The following is a 22,492-nucleotide window of genomic DNA, read 5'->3' on the forward strand; positions in this document are numbered from 1 at the left end:
CGAAATAAACGCCTGTTAACAGCAGTTTGTTTACTGCCATACTAGCTCTGGGCCTGGCTTCCCGATAGCTATGGGCGAGTGTTTAAAATCAAATGTATTTATAAAGCCCTTTTTACATCAGCAGGTGTCATAAAGTGCTTAAACAGAAACCCAGGCTAAAACCCCAAAAAGCAAACAATGCAGATGTAGAACGGTGGCTAGGAGAAACTCCCTAGAAAGGCAGGAGCTTAGGAAGAAACCGAGAGAGGAACCAGGCTCTGAGGGGTGGCCAGTCCTTTTCTGACTGTGCCGGGTGGAGACCAGGTTGACTGTGGACAGCCAGGAGTCATCAGGCCAATTAGTCCTGATGCATGGTCCTAGAGCTCAGGTCCTCCGGGAGGGCAGTGAGAGAGGGAGAATTAGAGGGAGCATACTTAAATTAACACAGGACACCAGTTAAGACAGGAGAATTACACCAGATATAATAGACTGACCCTAGCCCCCCTGCACATAGACTATTGCAGCATAGATATTGGAGTTTGAGACGGGGGGGGGGGTTGAGCGACACGGTTTCCCCGTCCAACAATACCCCTGGACAGGGCCAACCAGGCAGGATATAACCCCACCCACTTTGCCAAAGCACAGCCCCCACACCACTAGAGGGATATCAACAGACCACCAACTTACTACCCTGAGACAAGGCGGAGTATAGCCCACAAACATCTCCAACACCGCATGAACCCGAGGGGGTGCAAAACCGGACAGGAAGATCACGTCAGTGACTCAACCCATTCAATTGACGCACACCTCCTAGGGACGGCATGGAAGAGCACTAGTAAGCCAGTGACTCAGCCCCCGTAATATGGTCAGAGGCAGATAATCCCAGTGGAGTGAGGGGAGACGGCCAGACAGAGACAGCAAGGGCGGTTTGTTGCTCCAGTGCCTTGTCGTTCACCTTCGCACCCCTGGGCCAGACTACACTTAATCATAAGACCTAATGAAGAGATGAGTCTTCAGTAAAGACTTTATCCGGGTAGCCGGAGAGTAGAGCATTGCAGTAGTCTAATCTAGAAGTGACAGAAGCATGGATTAGCTTTTCTGCATCATTTTTGGACAAAATGTTTCTGATTTTTGCAATGTTACGAAGATGGGAAAAAGCTGCCCTTGAAGTATTCATGATATGTTCGTCAAAAGAGAGATCAGGGTCCAGAGTAATGCAGAGGTCCTTCAGTTTTATTTGAGACGACTGTACAAGCATCAAGATTAATTGTCAGATCCAACAGCAGATCTCTTTGTTTCTTGGGACCTAGAACTAGCATCTCGGTTTTGTTTGAGTTTAAAAGTCAAAACATTTGTCGCCATCCACTTCCTTATGTCTGAAACACAGGCTTTCAGGGTAGGCAATTTTGGGGCTTCACCATGTTTCATCGAGATGTACAGCTGTGTGTTGTCTGCATAGTAGTGAAAGTTGACATTGTGCTTGCGAATGACATCACCAAGAGGTAGAATATATATATATATACTGTATATAGTGAAAACAATAGTGGTCCTAAAACGGAACCTTGAACAACAAAACATACAAATTAAATCAAATTTTACTGGTCACATACACATGGTTAGCAGATGTTATTGCGAGTGTAGCGAAATGCTTGTACAAATGATTTGTAAGAGTTTAATTCATCATTGCTGAAGTGAAAGCCATCCTCTCTTGGGGAATGCTGATTTTTACTTAGCTTTGCGACAGTATCGAAAAATAAATGTTGGATTGTTCTTATTCTCCTCAATTAGGTTGGAATAATAGTCTGATCGAGTTGCATTGAGGGCTCTTTAATATTGTACGATACTGACTTTCCAAGCTCTTTTCTGGTACTGTCTTTCCGTTCCAATTTTCTGGAAACTTGCTTCGGGGCTCGAGTATTTTCTGTATACCAGGGAGCTCATTTCTTGTGACAAATGTTTTTTGTTTTTAGGGGAGAGACTGCATCTAGGGTATTACAAAAGGTTAAATTTAGATCCCCAATTAGGTAGTTAACCGATTTTTATACTCTGATGTCCTTGGGTAGGTGGAGGGAGTCTGGAAGGACATCTAGGAATCTTTGGGTTGTCTGAGAATTTATAGTGCGGCTTTTGATAATCGTTGGTTGGGGTCTGATCAGACTATATGTTGCGATTGGAAACGTAATAAGATGGTGGTCCGAGGAAAAACATTTAGATCCACAATATTTGTTACACAGGACCTTAATTAGATCTAGGGTATGACTGTGGCAATGTGTGGGTCTGGAGACATGTTGGACAAAACCAACTGAGTCGATGACCAAAACAAACTGAGCCGAAAGCCTTTTGGAGTGGGTCTGTGGACTTTTCCATGTGGATATTGAAGTCACCAAAAATGTGAATATTATCTGCCATGACTACAAGGTCCGATATAAATTCAGGGAACTCAGTGATGAATGCTGTATACGGCTCAGGAGGCCTGTAAACAGTAACTTTGGTTAACAATACCCTATACTCTCTACATTTGCCAGTTTTAGCCTTAGCCAGCACCCTCTTCAGATTAGCCTTTACATCTGTAGCCCTGCCCCCTGGTAAACAGTGTTTGATCGCTGGAGTATTCTTTTGAAGTCTAATATTGCGGGTAATGGAGTTGCCAATGACCAGGATTTAAAATTTGTCAGAGCTATTGGTAGGAGGCTTCGGTGGCTCAGACCAAATCGTAACGGGTGGAGGAGAGACCTTAGAAGGCTCGGCATCTGACTCTGACTCATTGCTTAATGGGGAGAACCTGTTTTAAAGTTTATGTTGGCTGAATTAGCGACACCAGTTGAGCATGCCAACAGCATTTCTTACCAGAAAATTACAGACAGTAGCATACAATAAGTAAAATAGAACTCAATTGATTGAACATGAAATGTATTTCAATATGATCTAAAAACTGTATATAGGCCTATGTAGCCTATACTGTATTTATATTTTATTTGCAGTCATCTCAGTTTTCATTCATCTTTTTATTCTTTGCTTGTTTGTAACCATTTCAAAGACCGTTTGGAGATTTAGTGGTGCTGCTATGAAGGTTCTAAAAATTAATTTAGCCCTAAAATGATTTTGGGAAACTGGGCCCAGAACAAAAATCCGGCCGAACTTGAATGAATGAAGAGAATAGAGTGCTGGTAGTGAACTACTTTGTTAAAGGCAATGTCATAAATTCCTTCTGGAACTGAAGTTCTAGTGTATTGTGGGCATCTATTGCAAATTTCAAGGTACCAGAGTTATTGGGATTCCATTGAAATTACTCTGAGATTGGTCAGTAATAGATATGGATGTAGAACAATGGAGCTCTCATGTGGTTCTGAAAGTCCTATCAGTCATGGCTACAGTTCCCCCTGCACAGTGAGAGGATAGCATTCTTTCTAAGTGTTTTACAGGCTTTGCATTTGAAGTGTAGCAGAGTCTATTGAGGGCAATTCAAGAGATGACCTCAAGTGATGACATGACCAAGTGCTATGGCATCAGCATGTTTCAACCTTATTTGCCTAAGTTTCCTCATGGGGCTTCAAGGTTGGTTTGGGATGGAGCAGTGTACGTCTTCACCCCACCTCTCCAGCCTCTCACAGGCCTCATCACTCCTCCAGGTAGCCACAGCAACAGGACTGAGACTCCATGCAAGACTCCATGTGCCTGAGCACTGAACAGAGGGAAAGTGTACCTGGCTAAATCCTAAGATCCCTGTTGAGTATTAATAGCCCTGTTAAGCTATTTAAAAGGACTGGTTTCCATGGAGCTTTAACCCAGCGTTTTAAACCTCACTTCTTCCTGTCTGATGTGGGATTGGTACATTGCAACAGTAATTGCTTTGGTGACATGTCTGACACTTAGGTGTGTTTCTCTAGGAAATATTACTCCCTGCTAGGACAACTCATTCCTGTCAGTGATAGACTGTCTCTGATTGTATTCATACACTTCTCAGAGAGCTGTGATAACATGGACGAAAGGAGAAGGCAATGGTATTTGAAGAATGTCACCTGTTGACCCTTTTATCATTGGATCATCACAGTCTGGCAGAGTATGCTGTATTTAACGTGACTGTGACAATTCTGTACTAAGTATTATGTATAGTAGTACATTATTATATTATTTAGTACAGTGGGCCTGCTGTGTAAACTTCCATTTATTTGATCTAAAGCAGCATTGTTTTAAGCATTTCAATGGCCTGTTTTATGTTGATTCCTGTCTGTTCCTCAATACTTGCACTGTGGGTTGTGTCATACTGTACCCTGCCATTTCCTGCACAGTTTGCCAACTGTTGTTAAAAAAAGAAAAGACACAACCCTTCCTTCGTACTGTGTATCATTTGCTTACACCCCTCCCAATTCTGTCCTCCTATCCTAATTCCCCTAACATGGTCTTCTTCACTCCATAAACCCACTTCCTCTCCCTCGCTCATTTACCTATCCCTCTCTCCTATTGTCCCTGGCTCTCTTTTCTTCACCTCCTCCTGTGCTTATCCATCTCGCTCTTCCCTCTCCCCCACCATGCATCCCATGACAGCTAATCCCTGTACTGTGGCGTTCGTTGGACGAGTTTTGTGGTGGCGCTTGGTGCTCACTGGAACGGCAGTTTTTTACACCTGTCACAGATAATCAGGTCCCCCATTGTGCCTTGCCGGTAGCCAGCCTCGGGGACTGGAGGAGGAACTAGGGTTTTCTGTCAGGACTCACCATCATCCTGTTGTATTGATTTAGAGATACTCATGTTCTTGTTATACTGACAGCCAATTACTCCTCCATGCCCTTTTGGTAAATATTCCCACCACTTTATTCATCATGCATTCAATGTTATGGATTTGATGATAAATCAGCACATCTTTTCTCTGACTCTCCTTCTCTGTTCTTCTTTACAGACTGCCTTTTCAAGCTGTGCCCCATGAACAGGTACTCTGCACAGAAACAGTTCTGGAAGGCAGCAAAACCAGGGGGAAACAGCACCACTGACACAGTACTACTGAACAAGCTCCATGTGAGTACCCTCATCCCAATGGTTTCTATTCATTGTTCTCTAACTCAACTGCTTCCCATTCTGCTTTCCGGTTCTAATCTGCATGCGTTGCCGTGTTGTTGAGGTCAAGAAAATCATTACAAGTGAGACACTCCACTTTTATTACACGCCATAAAGCCAGATCGGTATTTCATAAAGTACTGCATCTTATTCTTAATGTGTTTTTGGAGCACTAAATCTAAAGGTATGGACAGACCGGTAGGATTGTCGAGCGTCTCCGGCCCAAGAGTACTTCACACCTCTGAACAGAGTACTGGCTGTAATTTTCATACCAAGTGCAAACCGATTCTACATGTAGAAACAAGTGAAAATGATGGCAATCACCAACGGTGGGTGGTCCCATTTAAACACACCGCGTAGACAGCAAGCGAATGAATAGCGAACAACCGGCCCCGAACTGTGCAGACCGACAATCGGTCTGTTGAGTTTTCTCTTTCGTTTGTGGCTATTGTATTGTCTGACATAATATTTTATCCCTATGTTTCAGCATGCTGCTGATCTGGAGAAGAAACAGAATGAATCTGAGAACCGAAAGCTGCTAGGAACTGTAATCCAATACGGAAATGTAATTCAGGTATGACCAGGAAGAGTAAGGGTAACGTGGTAACAATGAGATTGAGTTTGGTATAGCCATACCATGACAGTGTCATTAAGGTTAGTGAAGAGCCTGGAGCAGAAAGGCAATACAGCTCCTCCATTAATGCAGACAATTATCATCCAGGCCTTATCATCCTCTGCATATTTGACCAGTGAAAGTTTACTACACAGAAGTGAGATTATCATGTCACAGGGAAACCGGTCTAATGGACCACTAGAAGTAGATGTGCTCTATAGTAGGGGAGAGTGGGTTAAGTTGAGGTCCCTTGTTTCTAGGAAACCACACAGAAAACCAATAATTTGACCAAATATTTAGGAAGAGGTCATCATTTTGTGGAGTCTGTGAAGGAAGAAACCACATGGAAAGCAAGTTTGGTCCCAAAAATGTATTTTCACCAAGTCAAATGAATGTATTGTGTTAGAGGTTTAATGATACTTGTATCTAAACCAAAGTAGATATTTATTTATATGTATCTATTGATCAGTTGGGGTCTCTATAAGCTTCAGTAAACCTAGCATGAAAGTGTATCCTTGTAGCTGTGGGGGCTAATATAGTCAAAATGTTTGCCTTGGGGTAAGTTGAGCCAATGGAAGTTCAGCAAATGTAAGTGTTTTCTTAATGCCTTGCATTACACCTGGGATATGAGGTAAGAACAGGGCCTGGAATATGTTAAAAGTTAGGTGTTAAGCCTGTGTTAAAAGATGCTTAAAATGATTAATTTACAAAAAAGTCCTATACTACTTGTCCTATACTACTGTTGAAAACTGTAATGTTCACATGAATTCAGATTTTTTGTTGGGGGGGGGGGGGGGTACACAAAATCCTGAAATATATGTAGATATCTTTGTTAGAAAGAATAAACATTTTTCCTTGAAGGAGTGACGCTGAATGTAAAAATGTAAAACTTACCCAACTCTCCCCTATGTCAGTTGGTGTCAAGTGACAGACCCATTGTATTAGCGATATCTATCATCTAAAAAGGCAAAACACCTGCATATATTTTAGGACAGCTATCTCCTGAAAAATGGTGCTCATGCTTTCAGAACTGTATTTGAGGAAGTTGTACAGTAGGCCAATGGGGTTTATGTGTTTTAGGGGTGTGATGACAGGAAAGGTATTGAGGGCAGTAGGGTACAGCTGTGCTCCTCTGCCAGTGTTTAATATTTAACACAGTCTTACTACACTAGTAAGTGGGTAGCTACAACACTTGAGAGAATGCATTGTAAACGCATATATCTGTAATTGTCTGAGACATTTTGAACTACTTGTTTTTTCAGTCCCTGCTTTCTCCCTCAAAACAAACAACCACAACCAGAAAGGTTGGTTAAGGTCTAGTCTCACAGTACCAATCAAATGTATTTATAAAGCCCTTTTTACATCAGCCGATGTCACAAAGTGCTATACAGAAACCCAGCCTAAAACCCCAAACAGCAAGCAATGCAAATGTAGAATACCTGTTTGAGGCGGCGAGGCTGGTTGAGGTCAATAGTGTAAACATGCCCGATTTATGTCTTAGTTGAAATTATGGAGCAAAGAAGGTCATGAGAAATAAACTCAGCAAAAAAAAGAAACATCCTCTCACTGTCAACTGCATTTACTTTCAGCAAACTTAACATGTGTAAATATTTGTATGAACATAACAAGATTCAACAACTGAGACATAAATTTAACAAGTTCCACAGACATGTGACTAACAGATATTGAATAATGTGTCCCTGAAAAAAGGGGGGGTCAAAATAACAAAAAGTAACAGTCAGTATTTGGTGTGGCCACCAGCTGCATTTAGTACTGCAGTGCATCTCCTCCTCATGGTCTGCACCAGATTTTCCAGTTCTTGCTGTGAGATGTTACCCCGCTCTTCCACCAAGGCATCTGCAAGTTCCCGGACATTTCTGGGGGAAATGGCCCTAGCCCTCACCCTCCGATCCAACAGGTCCCAGACGTGCTCAATGGGATTGAGATCCGGGCTCTTCGCTGGCCATAGCAGAACACTGACATTCGTGTCTTGCAGGAAATCACACACAGAATGAGCAGTATGGCTGGTGACATTGTCATGCTGGAGGGTCATGTCAGGATGAGCTTGCAGGAAAGGTACCTCATGAGGGAGGAGGAATTCTTCCCTGTAATGCACAGCGTTGAGATTGCCTGCAATGACAACAAGTTCAGTCCGATGATGCTGTGACATACCGCCCCAGACCATGACTGACCCTCCACCTCCAAGTTGATCCCATTCCAGAGTACAGGCCTCGGTGTAGCGCTCATTCCTTCGAGGATAAACGTGAATCCAACCATCACCCCTGGTGAGTCAAAACCGCGACTCGTCAGTGAAGAGCACTTTTTGCCAGTCCTGTCTGGTCCAGCGACGGTGGGTTTGTTGCCGGTGATGTCTGATGAGGACCTGCCTTACAACAGGCATACAAGCCTTCAGTCCAGCCTCTCTCAGCCTATTGCGGACAGTCTGAGCACTGATGGATGGACTGTGCGTTCCTGGTGTAACTCGGCAGTTGTTGTTGCCATCCTGTATCTTTCCCGCAGGTGTGATGTTCAGATATACCGATCCTGTGCAGGTGTTGTTACACGTAGTCTGCCACTGCGAGGATGATCAGCTGTCCGTCCTGTCTCCATGTAGTGCTGTCTTAGGAGTCTCACAATACGGATATTGCAATTTATTGCCCTGGCCACATCTACAGTCCTCATGTCTCCTTGCAGCATGCCTAAGGCACGTTCATGCAGATGAGCAGAGACCCTGGGCATCTTTATTTTGGTGTTTTTCAGAGTCAGTAGAAAGGCCTCTTTAGTGTCCTAAGTTTTCATAACTGTGACCTTTATTGCCTAAGCTGTTAGTGTCTTAACGACCATTCCACAGGTTCATGTTCATTAATTGTTTAGGGTTCATTGAACAAGCATGGGAAACAGTGTTTAAACCTTTACAATGAAGATCTGTGAAGTTTTTTGGATTTTTATAAATTATCTTTGAAAGACAGGGTCCTGAAAAAGGGACACGTTTTTTGCCGTTTTTATATCTGAACAAGTGCCTTGGATTATTCTTATATATATTAATAATAATAATCCAGGGGGAGAAAAGGGGCCATTCCTCTGGGGATTTCTAGGAATTATTATTTGATATCTAACTCCAAATCTCCTTGTAGATGTACTCCATGATAGACTCAGACTGTGACATGCATCTGTACACTTATTATGTTTACATGCACGTATGAGTTTATAACTGTGTCTGTTGTTTGCCACTGTTTCAGCTGTTGCACTTGAAAAGCAATAAGTACCTGACAGTGAATAAGCGACTCCCTGCCCTGTTGGAGAAGAATGCAATGAGGGTGACGCTGGACTCTGCAGGCAACGAGGGCTCCTGGTTTTACATTCAGCCCTTCTACAAACTGCGCTCCCTGGGAGACAGTGTGAGTGTCTAGCCCAGGGTTGGCTGTAGTGTGAGTCAAAGGTCAGATAGGAGGTCTTGTCATGTCTCTCTATAGAACAATGGTAAAGCCCAGACAACAGCCTTTCCTCGCAAGAGCAAGACGTGATGCTCATTGATTGTTCTGATTCATAGCTATCGGTATTGTTCTCTTCAGGTTTCAATTTCTTAATTGGTGGATATGCCTAGCATTTTAACATTTAACCATTCAGGCTAGCTGGTCAAAGTTGTATTGTCAGTAGGCATCTAGATAAAGAGTGATTAAGAGCTTAACATGTAAAGATCTCACTGAAAGTTCACATGACGAGTCTGGCACACAAGATTCTTAAAGCTCCTGGCGTCAGTGGCCACAGCAAAAATCATTAACACAGCACAGCACTCCTCTATTAACGCTTGATGCCGCTTAAGCTTACCTGCTTTATAAATAGAATCAGGGGTGTATAGAATTGACAAGTTGTACGAATACATGAATATATCGTTACCTATTTTGACATTGTGATGGCTTCAGGGTGTGTACTAGTTCAATTGCAAGTAGGCTACCGTAGGTAAGTTCATTAGCTTTAGCCATTAGGGTATTTCTGGCTGAATGATTCCTGTGCTGATGAGATGGTCCAGTGTGGCCACCTAGTGCTTGGTAGCCAACGTGGTCTGATGTGAACAAGTCAACCAATGTGTTATCATTATTTGCCTGGTGTTACATAGCACCAAGCACTAGTTATATACATTAAGAGGATAGTGGATGTTGACAGGAATGAATCATGCGGTGGTAGTTCTCAGACCTGTGTGGCAGGACATCCCGCGCGGCAGCAGGATTTCACCTGGCTGTTATAAGACCACAGCTGTTCTCTTTCATTGTGCAATCAACTGTTGCCAGAAGTCGAGAGCTTCTGGTTATCTTGAAGGGCACCTTTCCTCTGCTCTAAACTAATCTGACCCCTCCCTGTGTGTGTGTGCCTGAGCTGCCGTGTGTAGCAGCTCTGCTGGGGCCTCTGTAGATCAGCACACTCTGGAGAACACTGATGTATGTACAAATGCTATCAGTGGTTTTCTACATGATCATATATATGATAATGATGGCAGTTACATGCACACAATAAAGTGATTATTGTGGATGCATATTTAATATAATGGTTCGATTAAAACGTTTACATGCTTTGTAAGAAGCATGGACGCATCTGAAATCCATCTACCTGAAGGCACTCTGAAAATGCAGGAAATCGGCAATCAATATTAACGTTCTACCACAGGGAACATGTTATTTTGGGGAAGCATATTTGATTCTGAGTTGGGACATATAAAGTTTTTAAGTGAATACTACTACCTCTAAGATGCATACATTCAGTTGTTCTGAACTCACTTCACTCGCCCAAAAGGAGGAGGCTCTCGGCTGGTGCGAGCACCTGCGCAGCTAAAATACACCGCTGGAATGCAGATTTTTAAGGTGTTTACATGTCCTAATAATTTCGAAATAATGCTCAGAAAAGCAGCGTATGCTTACTTAGATTTTGACCTCACGACAATTAGGACAAGCAGAGTAAGGTGTTTATATGACTATTGCAAAATCAGCCTACTGCCATAATCAGTTTAATATTGAATTATTAGTGTTAGTTGTGTCTCTGTGTCCATGTCTCTGTGTGTACATGTGTGAGCGTGTGTGGCCGTGATATTCTGTGTAGTTGATTATACTGTGTGTGTATAATAATGCTAATGATTGCTCCCCGGTCTGTCTAGGTGGTGATTGGAGACAAGGTGGTCCTTAACCCTGTGAACGCTGGACAGCCCCTTCACGCCAGCAGCCATCAGCTGGTGGACAACCCAGGATGCAATGAGGTAGAGTACATGTTTCATCTTGTGGAACAGAATCCATATTGGGAAAGTCTCTATTGTTTTATTAACCAAGGTGTCCCTGAACATTTCACTTCCTTGAGTAGTGCAGGTTTTAACTATGCTGAGAACTGTGCTTTGTTATTGTTCATTCTGTCCTCTCAAAGATGAGGAAATGCATTCATTAGTTCCTGTTTTATTTTTGTTGCGTACTAATCATCCTTGCTATATGTGAAGAATGGAGTGTAAAACGGCCATATTGTCTGTGAAGTGATGGTTGTTTATGCTAGTCCATACACCATTCTTAAAGCTCAACAGCCATAAATGAAAAATGACAGTGTACGAAACATTAGGAACACCTTCCTAATATTGAGTTGCACCCCCTTTTGCCCTCAGAACAGTCTCAATTCGTCAGGGCGTGGACTCTACAAGGTTTCAAAAGCGTTCCACAGGGATGCTGGCCCATGTTGACTCTAATGTTTCCCACAGTTATGTCAAGTTGGTTGGATGTCCTTTGGGTGGTGGACCATTCTTCATACACACGGGAAACTGTTGAGCTTGAAAAACCCAGCAGCATTGCAGTTCTTGACGCACTCAAACCGGTGCCCCTGGCACCTACTACCATACTCAAAGGCACTTAACTCTTCAAAGGCACTTAAATCTTTTGTCTTGCCCATTCACCCTCTGAATGGCACACATACACAATCCATGTCCAAGGCTTAAAAATCCTTCTTTAACCTCTCTCCTCCCCGTCATCTACACTGATGCAAGTAGATTTAACAAGTGACATCAATAAGGGATCATAGCTTTCACCTGGATTCACCTGGTTAATCTGTTATGGAAAGAGCAGTTGTTCCCAATGTTTTGTACACACAGTGCATAATTACTGAGCTCCATTCCTGCAAGCCTGTACAAACCCACATGCACAAAAAGGCGCAGGCTCATTTGTTTTGATGTCACTTTTTTAAGACAAACTTGATGATGTGAATTAAAGTCTATCCCAACCGTATAACTGAGAATTAAACCAAGTCTTTCCTGACACAACTCACACATGCTTTTCATTTTGTTTTTCAGGTGAACTCTGTAAACTGCAACACAAGTTGGAAAGTAGTTTTGTTCATGAAATGGAGTGACAACAAGGAGACTATTCTTAAAGGGGTAGGTACTCTGATTAGTTGATTGAAATGTATTGGACGCAATAACACAAACAGGGTAGATGGCTCTCCTGCCCTCATTTTCCTGACTGGTGTCTGTGTTTGTGTTTGTGTTGCCAGGGTGACGTTGTTCGGCTGTTCCATGCAGAGCAGGAGAAGTTCCTGACATGTGACGACTTCAAGAAGAAGGAGTACGTCTTTCTCAGGACTACAGGACGCCAGTCCGCCACCTCCGCCACTAGCAGCAAGGCATTGTGGGAAGTGGAGGTGAGCATAGGACAATGAGATATTAGATACATGGTGTAATTCATGGTACACAATCACATATGACACTGATATTTAAGGATATGTTTACATGATAACTTTGCATTGCCATGACATTCTGTAGGTTGTTCCAAAGCTACTTACCCTGAATAAGTCCTGGGGCCTAATTTATCAATTTTGCGGTGAAACTATTCTAAAATGCTACTTACAAACAGAATTTAGAATGTCCGTTTGCAAAGAAAGTGTGATTTATCAAACCATCACACGGGCATCATACGCACACTGGTAGGAGATCTCCAATGATATATACCAATATTGTTCTCAGCCTCAGTGCTTGTGCACTACCTTGGCTATTTGCATTGCGAAACGCTCTTAATTAACCATATATGGTCAAAATCATCCCTTTAAAGCATGTGGGAAATATACAACGCTGTACCATGATATACAATGGTGCAACAAAAAAAGCTAAGAAGCATAAAACTTTTCCGAGACTGAAATAAAGGTGTTGGTGTCAGAGGTTGAGTACAACCAAAAGGTTTTATTTGGCTCGCTCAGTTGTGGCTTGACCAGTAAACATTTGAACAAACAGTAGCTACAAAGACAGGCCCATTAGGATAATTGAAGTTGCTTTAGCAATGGCAAATATACTTCAAATCAGTAGGCAACACTCACCAATAAGCCACCCATCCTCAACAGCTCTCTCCTGTAGGCGTAGAGGCCAACATTGCTGTTGTGTAGAATGAATGAGCCGTGCGTTGCACCTGGTCACCTTGCCGCCACATTCAGCAGCGTCTTTTGTGCGTCACATAACCTATCACCTGCACATTAATTGAGTTGTAGACTTTTCCATAGTTTAACTCGTTTTGGGATGGGGCTTTTATCGCTCCGTTGGTATTTGGGAACCCATAAATTGCAAAGAAACCCCTCTTGACCGCAAACTGTTGTGTGATGGTGTGTGCCCGTGGCCAAAAACCAGAGGGTCTTTGCAAAAAATGATATCTAATATGCCAATCTGTAAATTCTGTAAAAAGGTCCCACCTGTCACAACAAACGTGCTCTCTGCGAAATGCCTCAAACAGAGCAAGATCAGCTTTCTCGCATTCAATTTCCCATTAACTTCAACAATGGTTTCACTTTCACACTTGCCTTTTGATTTAATAATTACTGTACTTTATATGGATTATTATCATAACAAAATACACTGATGTGGTCAAATTACACTACATGACCAAGAGTATGTGGACAACTGCTTGTTGAACATCTCATTCCAAAATCATGGGCATATTTGGAGTTGGTCCACCCTTTGCTGCTATAACAGCCGCCACTCTTCTGGGAAGGCTTTCCACTACATGGGGTTGAGGTTAGGGCTCTGTGCAGGCCAGTCAAGTTCTTTCACACCAATCTTGACAAACAATTTCTATATGGACCTCGCTTTGTGCACAGGGGCATTGTCATGCTGAAACTTGAAAGGGCCTTCCCCAAACTGTTGTCACAAAGTTGTAAGCACTGAATCGTCTAGAATTTCATTGTATACTGTAGCGTTAAGATTTCCCTTCACTGGAACTTAGGGTCCTAGCCCGAACCATGAACAACAGCCCCAGACCAATATTCCTCATCCACCAAACTTTACAGTTGGCACTATGCATTTGGGCAGGTAGCGTTCCCCTGGCATCCACCAAACCCAGATTAATCCGTTGGACTGCCAGATGGTGAAGCAGATTCATCACTCCAGAGAACGCGTTTCCACTGCTGCAGAGTCCAATGGCGGTGAGCTTTACACCACTCCAGCCGACGCTTGTGTGCGGCTGCTCGGCCATGGAAACTCATTTCATGAAGCTCCCGACGAACAGTTATTATGCTGACGTGGCTTCCAGAGACAGTTTGGAACTCGGTAGTGAGTGTTGCAACCAAGGACAGACAATTTTTACGACCTTCAGCACCCGGCGGTCCCATTCTTTGAGCTTGCGTGGCCTACCATTTTGCGGCTGAGCCGTTGTTGCTCCTAGACGTTTCCACAATAACATCACTTACGTTGTCCGTGGCAGCTCTAGCCACAACGCAGCTCTAGCGAAATTTGACGAACTGACTTGATGGAAAAGTGACGTCCTATGACGGTGCCACGCTGAAAGTCACTGAGCTCTTCAATAAGGCCATTCTACTGCCAATGTTTGTCTATGGAGATTGCATGGCTGTGAGCTCAATTTTATATAGTTGTCAGCAACGGTTGTGGCTGAAATAGGCAAATCCACTAATTTGAGGGGGTGTCCACATGCTTTGTATATGTATGTATATGATATAGCCTGTTAAGATACTATGTTGCATGAATTCACAATGGAAATACAATGAAATCGAAGAATGATTGACTTCACACATTTTCAACATATGTTTTCCCCATTCTCTAGGTTACTCTTGACAAGCAGTTCCCTCATTCCCCCACTTGGCACTGTGCATACACATGGTCATGGCTGTGTGTACATTTACATACACTCTCAAGCAAGCGTTCCCATTTTTAAATCTCACACTTTGCGTGTAAATGATCCCATGCCTGGTTTACGCACATGTTTTTGCCTACACATGGTTGATAAATTAGGCCCCTGGGATGGAGAGAACCAGGTGAAACCATGTGGGTCGTCTTGTATCTTATAAGATGTTTTTACTCGTATGTTATCAGTCCAGACAGCTGTTTCTCATGCTGTCAGGTTTTGCATTCTTTTATCAGGTGGTCCACCATGATCCTTGTCGGGGCGGGGCTGGCTACTGGAACAGCCTGTTCCGGTTCAAACACCTTGCGACAGGATCATACCTGGCTGCTGAGGTGAGTCCTCTCACACCGACAGTAGTAATATTACATGGTAGTCTACCAACCAACCACTTGCATGGCTCAGTTGATTAATACCTGGGAGTATAATGTATACAATCATCTTGTAGTGCTTCAGTATGCGATCTGAAAGTCTTAACAACGGGGCTTGATTAAGTTGGACCTGATCTATTTTCTATTCACTTATAAGAGGACTATGTATTCCCTCTTGCTTCCTCACATGTTGGAGTTAAGTATCCCATTCTGGTTCTTGATATCTTTTCAGGTGAACCCCGACTATAAGGAAGAATGTCCTGAGCCCAGATCCTCAGTAAGTCAACCAGAGACTACTCTATGTCTGTGTTTCATGTGTGAGCTGTGTTTGCTCTGACTTGCCCTATTTACCGCTGCTGATCTACACTTTCAACTCTGTGTTGGATCTTGTTTTTCTTTCCAGGTGGTTGATTCTGTTCCCTTTAACTTCCAGGTACTGTGTCTGTCCTGGTGTGTTTCATCCTCTGAAATACTTCATTGATGAATTGAGAGATTCTTTAACCATGATTTAATAGCGAATTCACCCTCTTGAAGAGAGCTCAACTAAATCTTGGTCTGACTTCCTTAATTCGGGTCTCTCCATACAAGCCACTGTTTGTGTGTAGTGTGTTTTGAGTAGTTTTTATGAAAACCATTTTCGATCATCATCACATTTTGAAGATTTTTCTGCATATTCTGAAAGGAGAGCGTCCACTTGTAATTTAGGTTTACAAATTCAATGGCATTGGCAGTTGTAGTAGATCTCCACTGGATGTCATCATACCATATTCTCTGTGTATGGTACTGGAGCTCCGCCATAGATGGCAGTAGAACACCATCTATTACTCTGTGTGGAGTGTGTCTATGGAGGGAATATGCCAAAGAAACATGATCTTCTGTGGTAGAATCCAGGGTCTGTCTGTCTTTCCATAGTTTGATTCAGTTTCCTTCTTATTGAATTGCATTCATAAAAACTCACTTATTATATAAGCCCTTAGCCTAGATTAGTGGTTCCCAAACTTTTTCACTCGGGGGGGGGGGGGGGGGCTCCTTCCATCATTGGGGAACATTCCGCAAATGTTTTTATTTATAGATTTATATATCATATAAATCTAAATGCATTCTGAATTGAATTAGCCTTTAGATCAGTCAACTTGACAGGATGCGTCAACAACACATTAGCTCTTCTAAAATTGGAAAAGGTCTCTGAGTTGGCGTAACTCCCATCTCAACGTAACTTCTTGCTCAGTCCTCATCTGAGTGGTACTGATGAGTACAGCTAATACAAGGAGAGATGTGTTGGTTTGTGTATTTGTCTTGGGGGATGGAGGAAAAGAGGGAGTTAGGTTAGTCAATTATCCCAATATCAGAATAATGATTAACTTGCCTTACTGTACTGTAAAGCTGGAAATTAGAAAATCTCTGACTGCAGTAACCCGAACAATGTTGCAATGCTTTAACTTCTTAATGTGATCCATTGATATAGCACTGATTTTAAGTTATTGTTGCCATGCATAAGTCTTAACTAGAAACAGACTAGAGGAAACATATCTTCCTCATCTGTGTTACACACAGTCACAGTAATATTGAAATGATGAACTGGACTGCTGTGCTGGGACTTCAATATCAACTAACAGTGTGCTCTTTATACTGTACCTCCAGTTGGACTCGGACCATGAGGCCCTGAGAGCGCGTTTGCGAACCCCCCAGGAAAGGGTCATGTACCAGCTGGTGTCTGTTCCTGATGGCATGGACATCTCCTCCATCTTTGAGCTGGACCCTACCACCCTGAGAGGTGGGGACTCCCTAGTGCCCAGGTACACTGTCAAATATCACACCTCTCCACACATGCTATACCTGCTATTTTTAACAATTTACCTTTATTTAACTAGGCAAGTCAGTTAAGAACAAATTCTTATTTTCAATGATGGCCTAAGAACAGTGCCTTTTTCAGGGGCAGAACATCAGATTTTTACCTTGTCAGCTCGGGGATTCGATTATACAACCTTTCGGTTACTAGTACAACGCTCTAACCACTAGCCTACCTGCCGCTATGATCTGTCTTTCATCACATCTTCAAACAACCTGGTCTAAATAGCACAGGCGACGCTTGATGCAAATCTGTCTGGTGCCCTCTTTATCCCAACGTTATCCCCACGTGAACCTGTACCGTCAGGTTATTAGGGAGTCTAGGGTTACTAGGAGTCAGGGGAAGTAGTGAGCAGGACTTTATGTCCTCCTGTAGCAGCCGTGTTACAGGCTGCTGCTGCTGCTGACAGTCACGTGTTGGCTGGATGGGGCACCCACCCGTGACGCATCTTCATAGAGATGGGGAAGGGACCTCAGGGGTGTCTAATCAGGCAGCCTAGTTAGTCTGAGAAACCAAGGAGCAGCCTCTCCGAGCAGTCCTCAGAGAGGACCATTTCAGGGCTATTGTGGGATAGCTAAAGAAATGTTCAATTGTTTGTTCTTTGATGTGAATAGAAGGTTTGCAGGACAGCATAGCTTAGTGGTGCATAGGATTACATTTTAGAACTTTTGTTTTCAAAGTGATCCATAGTTCTAAGATGTCTCTCCATCTACCACAGCAATGTGCTGTTGTGTTTTCTCAAAATCAGTCAGAACTCTGACCTTGCTGAGGTGATACCAGACATTGGCCATTCATTCCACTTTCTGTGTGTGCGTGTGTGTAGGAGGGAGTCCAGTTTGTTTTCTACTATCTAATAATAGTCAGGAAAGTCCCGGTATGGTTTGAAGCAGGAAACCATGGCGATGAGGCAGACTGCAGCACTGCAGGCTTGTTCAGGAGAACCAGAAGATGTTGCAACATGTCTTGATCTAGCCACCTCCCGGTCCCCTAACTATACACGGAAGCCAGATGTTGAATAACCATCCATCTGCCTCCACACAGAAAACACACCATCATATTTTTTTAATGAAGTAAACTGCTCTTTCAGACGGCTACTTCCAAATACATGGGAATGATCAGGTTCTGTCCATATACTGTATTACTGCAAATATGGACATCAGACGATGTGATATTAAGGTGTGCTCGATCCAATGTATTTATGAAGCCCTTTTTACATCAGCAGATGTCACAAAGTGCTATACAGAAACCCTACCTCGAACAACAGGTTTTCTCAACATAAAGTGTCTTAATAGGACATTGGGCCACCACGAGCCAGAACAGCTTCAATGCACCTTGACATAGATTCTACAAGTGTCTGAAACTCTATTGACTGACACACACACACACACACACACACACACACACACACACACACACACACACACACACACACACACACACACACACACACACACACACACACACACACACTAGTGTGAGTAAAGATGACTAGCTCTCTCATGTGCGCAACAGGGCGTAGAAGCTGACATACCATATGTCTATATTTACCTTTGCTGTGTTCCTTCTTCACCCTTATTGACTGTATCATGTGCAATGGCGGTGTTTGCTAAAATAACAATAGTGTGGTTGTTTCTGTCACCAGCATCACATCAGATAAGGCCAGCGCCTCTCACTGTAGTGTCAAAGACTGCATTGTGTAACGTTGTCAGGTGCGTGCCTGCCTTCTGGCTACTATTGGCTGCACCCTCCCTCTCGGCTCCTCCTCCCCTCCCTTCCTACCTGAAATAACCCATGTTCTTCAGGACACGAGTAGGCAGGCTGAGCTTTAGGTGTGAGTCATTAGATTGAGCATGGTGGATGGTCTACACAAAGGTAAGCCTGTTAGCCTAATGGGTCATTACGCAACCAGGCCAAGAATACGGCCAGTGTCTGGTGTACTGTCTGCGCCTACGGCCAGAGAAGGTGGATACCAGAGTATGTGAGCGGAGCAGAGCTGAAGGGAGCGACGAGTGCTCAATTTGACTGGAGCACGGAGTGAGATTCCCAAAGGCTGGAGTGTCGGCCTTCTCGCCCCTGCTCCAGTAGCGCTCATTTCACGAGCTCAGGGCATGCCCGGCCCGGCCCAATATGCATTTGTAGTCTGCTTGTGTGCCGCTATACCCCCTTGCTTTAGCTACTGTCATGAAGTTTGCTAAATATTTTCATAAAGAAACTGATAAAACAGATAAGTGCAAAATCAATGTGATTTACAAAGATGAGAACCAAGAGCAAGGGACGGAGTGCGGTGATTTAATGTCCACAACTAAAGAATCGTACTGTATTTATTTCTTTATCTAACTAGGCAAGTCAGTTAAGAACAAATTATTATTATTATCTTCAATGACAGTCTAGGAATAGTGGGTTAACTGCCTTATTCAGGGGCAGAACAACAGATTTTTATCTTGTCAGGGGATTCGACCTAGCAACCTTTCGGGTTACTGGTCCAAAGCTCTAACCACTAGGCACCCTGCCGCCCCATATCCTGAAATCGTGATGGTGTAGCCTACTTACTACGTGCACGTGCTAAAAGAAAGGAACGAGGTGGGTAGCTAATTAATTGTCATTTATAATCAAAAACAATCTGATCTCTTAAAAGTTTCCTTCATTTTTGTTATTTTAACTATACAATAGGCCATAATTGATTTTGGCCCAATAGGTCTGGCATATTCCAACTTTCAATGAGCTTTCTGTTTTGATTGGGTTATTTTGCCTAAAAACCTTAAGGCCTACCGAATATATATATATATATATATATAAAACATTTTTGCTTATGGAATATCTACAGAGGCCCATTATCAGCAACCATCACTCCTGTGTTCCAATGGCACGTTGTGTTAGCTAATCCAAGTTTATTATTTTAATTGGCTAATTGATCATGTTAGCACAGCTGAAAACTGTTGTTCTGATTAAAGAAGCAATAAAACTGGCCTTCTTTAGACTCTTTAGACTAGTTGAGTATCTGGAGCAACAGCATTTGTGCTTTCGATTACAGGCTCAAAATGGCCAGAAACAAAGACCTTTCTTCTGAAACTCGTCAGTCTATTCTTGTTCTGAGAAATAAAGGCTATTCCATATGAGAAATTGCCAAGAAACTGAAGATCTGGTACAACGCTGTGTACTACTCCCTTCACAGAACAGCGCAAACTGGCTCTACCAGAATACAAAGAGGAGTGGGAGGCCCCGGTGCACAACTGAGCAAGAGGACAAGTACATTAGAGTGTCTAGTTGGAGAAACAGATGCATCACAAGTCCTCAACTGGCAGCTTCATTAAATAGTACCCGCAAAACACCAGTCTCAACATAAACAGCGAAGAGGAGACTCCGGGATGCTTGCCTTCTAGGCAGAGTTCCTCTGTCCAGTGTCTGTGTTCTTTTGCCCGTCTTAATATTACATTTTTATTGGCCAGTCTGAGATATGGCTTTTTCTTTGCAACTCTGCCTAGAAAGCCAGCATCCCAGAGTCGCCTCTTCACTGTTGACATTGAGACTGGTGTTTTGCGGGTACTATTTAATGAAGCTGCCAGTTGAGGACTTGTGAGCCAGTCAGTTGGTTATTGACACGTTTTTCCAACACTTTTGAACAACATTGCAAAATATAAATTATTTCATAGTTTTGATGTCTTATTCTTCGATGTAGAAAATAGTAAAAATAAAGAAAAGCCTTGAATGAGTATGTGTTCTAAAGCTTTTGACCGGTAGTGTGTGTGTGTGTGTGTGTGTGTGTGTGTGTGTGTGTGTGTGTGTGTGTGTGTGTGTGTGTGTATCTATATATATATCTATATTTATATACATATCTATATATATATATATCTATATATCTATATATATATATCTATATATATATATATATATATATATATATATATATATATATCTATATATATATATATATATATATATATATATATATCTGCCTGGTAAGAGTGGCCAGAAAGGTGTTTAGCATCTCCAGTGGCTCTGCAAGCGCGGAGATGATATTCTCCGCTGTTGGTCTGCTCTCCCTGCACCGTCGGAATGAGCCTTAAGCCACAGACTCTGGACAAACTGCTGTTTCTAAAAATGAATTCAAAGGCACTGTAGACTGAGTCTAATAAGGCATTTTTCATTTAATTTGTATTTAATTCTAAGTAAGTCACAGGGCTATATGTGCAATTTATAGACTAAAATGAGTTAACACAATGAAATGCTGTTTAAAACGCTGAGCGCCTAATGACCCTGACTCCTTCCAGACTAGTGTGTCGTACTCGCAAATACTTCACAATGTATTTCTTTGTAGGCTATAGCCCTGAGATAATTGAAATAATATAGCCTAAATAATTCATTTCTTTTTTAGGCTCCCTGTCTGCCTCCTGACCTATTTAGAGTGTTTATTTGCAGTTTAATATGACATGTAGCCTATCTGAAATTTTGAGTGCTTCTTACGTTCACCTTTTTCATGTTTATTCAAATACTTTTCATTCAAATCTTATGGTTTGGTTTCAGTAATTCAAAACCAAATGGTAGGTCCAGTTAGCCACAAAAATAGATGGGTGTTGGTTAAATTGTGTTTACAATGTAAACATTGTAAATAACAATTTGTTCCTAACTGACTTGCTTAGTTGAATACAAAATATAAATACAGGGATGGGATATGCCACTGTACTCCAAATGTTACCTTTATCCAAACTGATACATTGGGAAGATTGAAATACTGCTATTTTTTCCGGAAAACTGCCCCTTTTCGTCCTCATGCTAGGTAGCAGTCGCTACAGCGGCCTTTATGAATGGCACATCGCGTTGAACAACAAAGAAGCTGATTGGCTGACACTGCTGTTTTGTCACACAAAACATCAAAGTATTTGTATTTTGGAACTAGATTTTCATACATCTTGTTTGAGGATGTTACAGAACGTCATCACACCCACTAGTGGTGAGAGCCCACTCTAAACGTTATTACCATCATCTATAACTTAGTTGGTTTTAGGTTGTTTGAACAACCAATTGATATACAGGACCAGTCAAAAGTTTGGACACACCTACTCATTTAAGGGTGTTTCTTTATTTTTACTATTTTCTACATTGTAGAATAATAGTGAAGACATCAAAACGATGAAATAACACATGGAATCATGTAGGAACCAAAAAAGGGTTAAACAAATCAAAATATATGTTATATTTGAGATTCTTCAAAGTAGCAACCCTTTGCCTTGATGATAGATTTGCACACTGTTGTCCTTCTCTCAACCAGCTTCACCTGGAATGCATTTTCAACAGCCTTGAAGGAGTTTCCACATATGATGAGCACTTGTTAGCTGCTTTTCCTTCACTCTGTGGTCCAACTCATCCCAAACCTTCTGAATTGGGTTGAGGTCGGGCGATTGTGGAGGTCAGGTCATCTGATGCAGCACTCCATCACTCTCCTCCTTCTTGGTCAAATAGCCCGTACACAGTCTGGAGGTGTGTTGGGTCATTG

The 22,492-nt window shown here is 42.5% G+C and overlaps 1 protein-coding gene across 10 annotated transcripts in view; it reads left to right on the forward strand.

The window, feature by feature from the left end:
* Positions 1-22,492, forward strand: part of LOC129815025 (inositol 1,4,5-trisphosphate receptor type 1-like) — a 144,253-nt gene that overhangs the window by 28,104 nt on the left and 93,657 nt on the right. For 8 of the 10 annotated variants that reach the window (XM_055868291.1, XM_055868296.1, XM_055868295.1 and 5 more), the window contains exons 4-13: positions 4,877-4,992; positions 5,519-5,605; positions 8,884-9,042; positions 10,791-10,889; positions 11,958-12,041; positions 12,158-12,304; positions 15,021-15,116; positions 15,385-15,429; positions 15,556-15,585; positions 16,794-16,948. In XM_055868291.1, the coding sequence (XP_055724266.1) occupies positions 4,877-4,992; positions 5,519-5,605; positions 8,884-9,042; positions 10,791-10,889; positions 11,958-12,041; positions 12,158-12,304; positions 15,021-15,116; positions 15,385-15,429; positions 15,556-15,585; positions 16,794-16,948 (1,018 nt within the window). The remainder of the gene's footprint in view (positions 1-4,876; positions 4,993-5,518; positions 5,606-8,883; positions 9,043-10,790; positions 10,890-11,957; positions 12,042-12,157; positions 12,305-15,020; positions 15,117-15,384; positions 15,430-15,555; positions 15,586-16,793; positions 16,949-22,492) is intronic. The other 2 variants (XM_055868294.1, XM_055868300.1) reach the window with 1 other exon arrangement.

Source organism: Salvelinus fontinalis, chromosome 18, assembly GCF_029448725.1.
Source record: "Salvelinus fontinalis isolate EN_2023a chromosome 18, ASM2944872v1, whole genome shotgun sequence".
NCBI classification, from domain to species: domain Eukaryota; kingdom Metazoa; phylum Chordata; class Actinopteri; order Salmoniformes; family Salmonidae; genus Salvelinus; species Salvelinus fontinalis.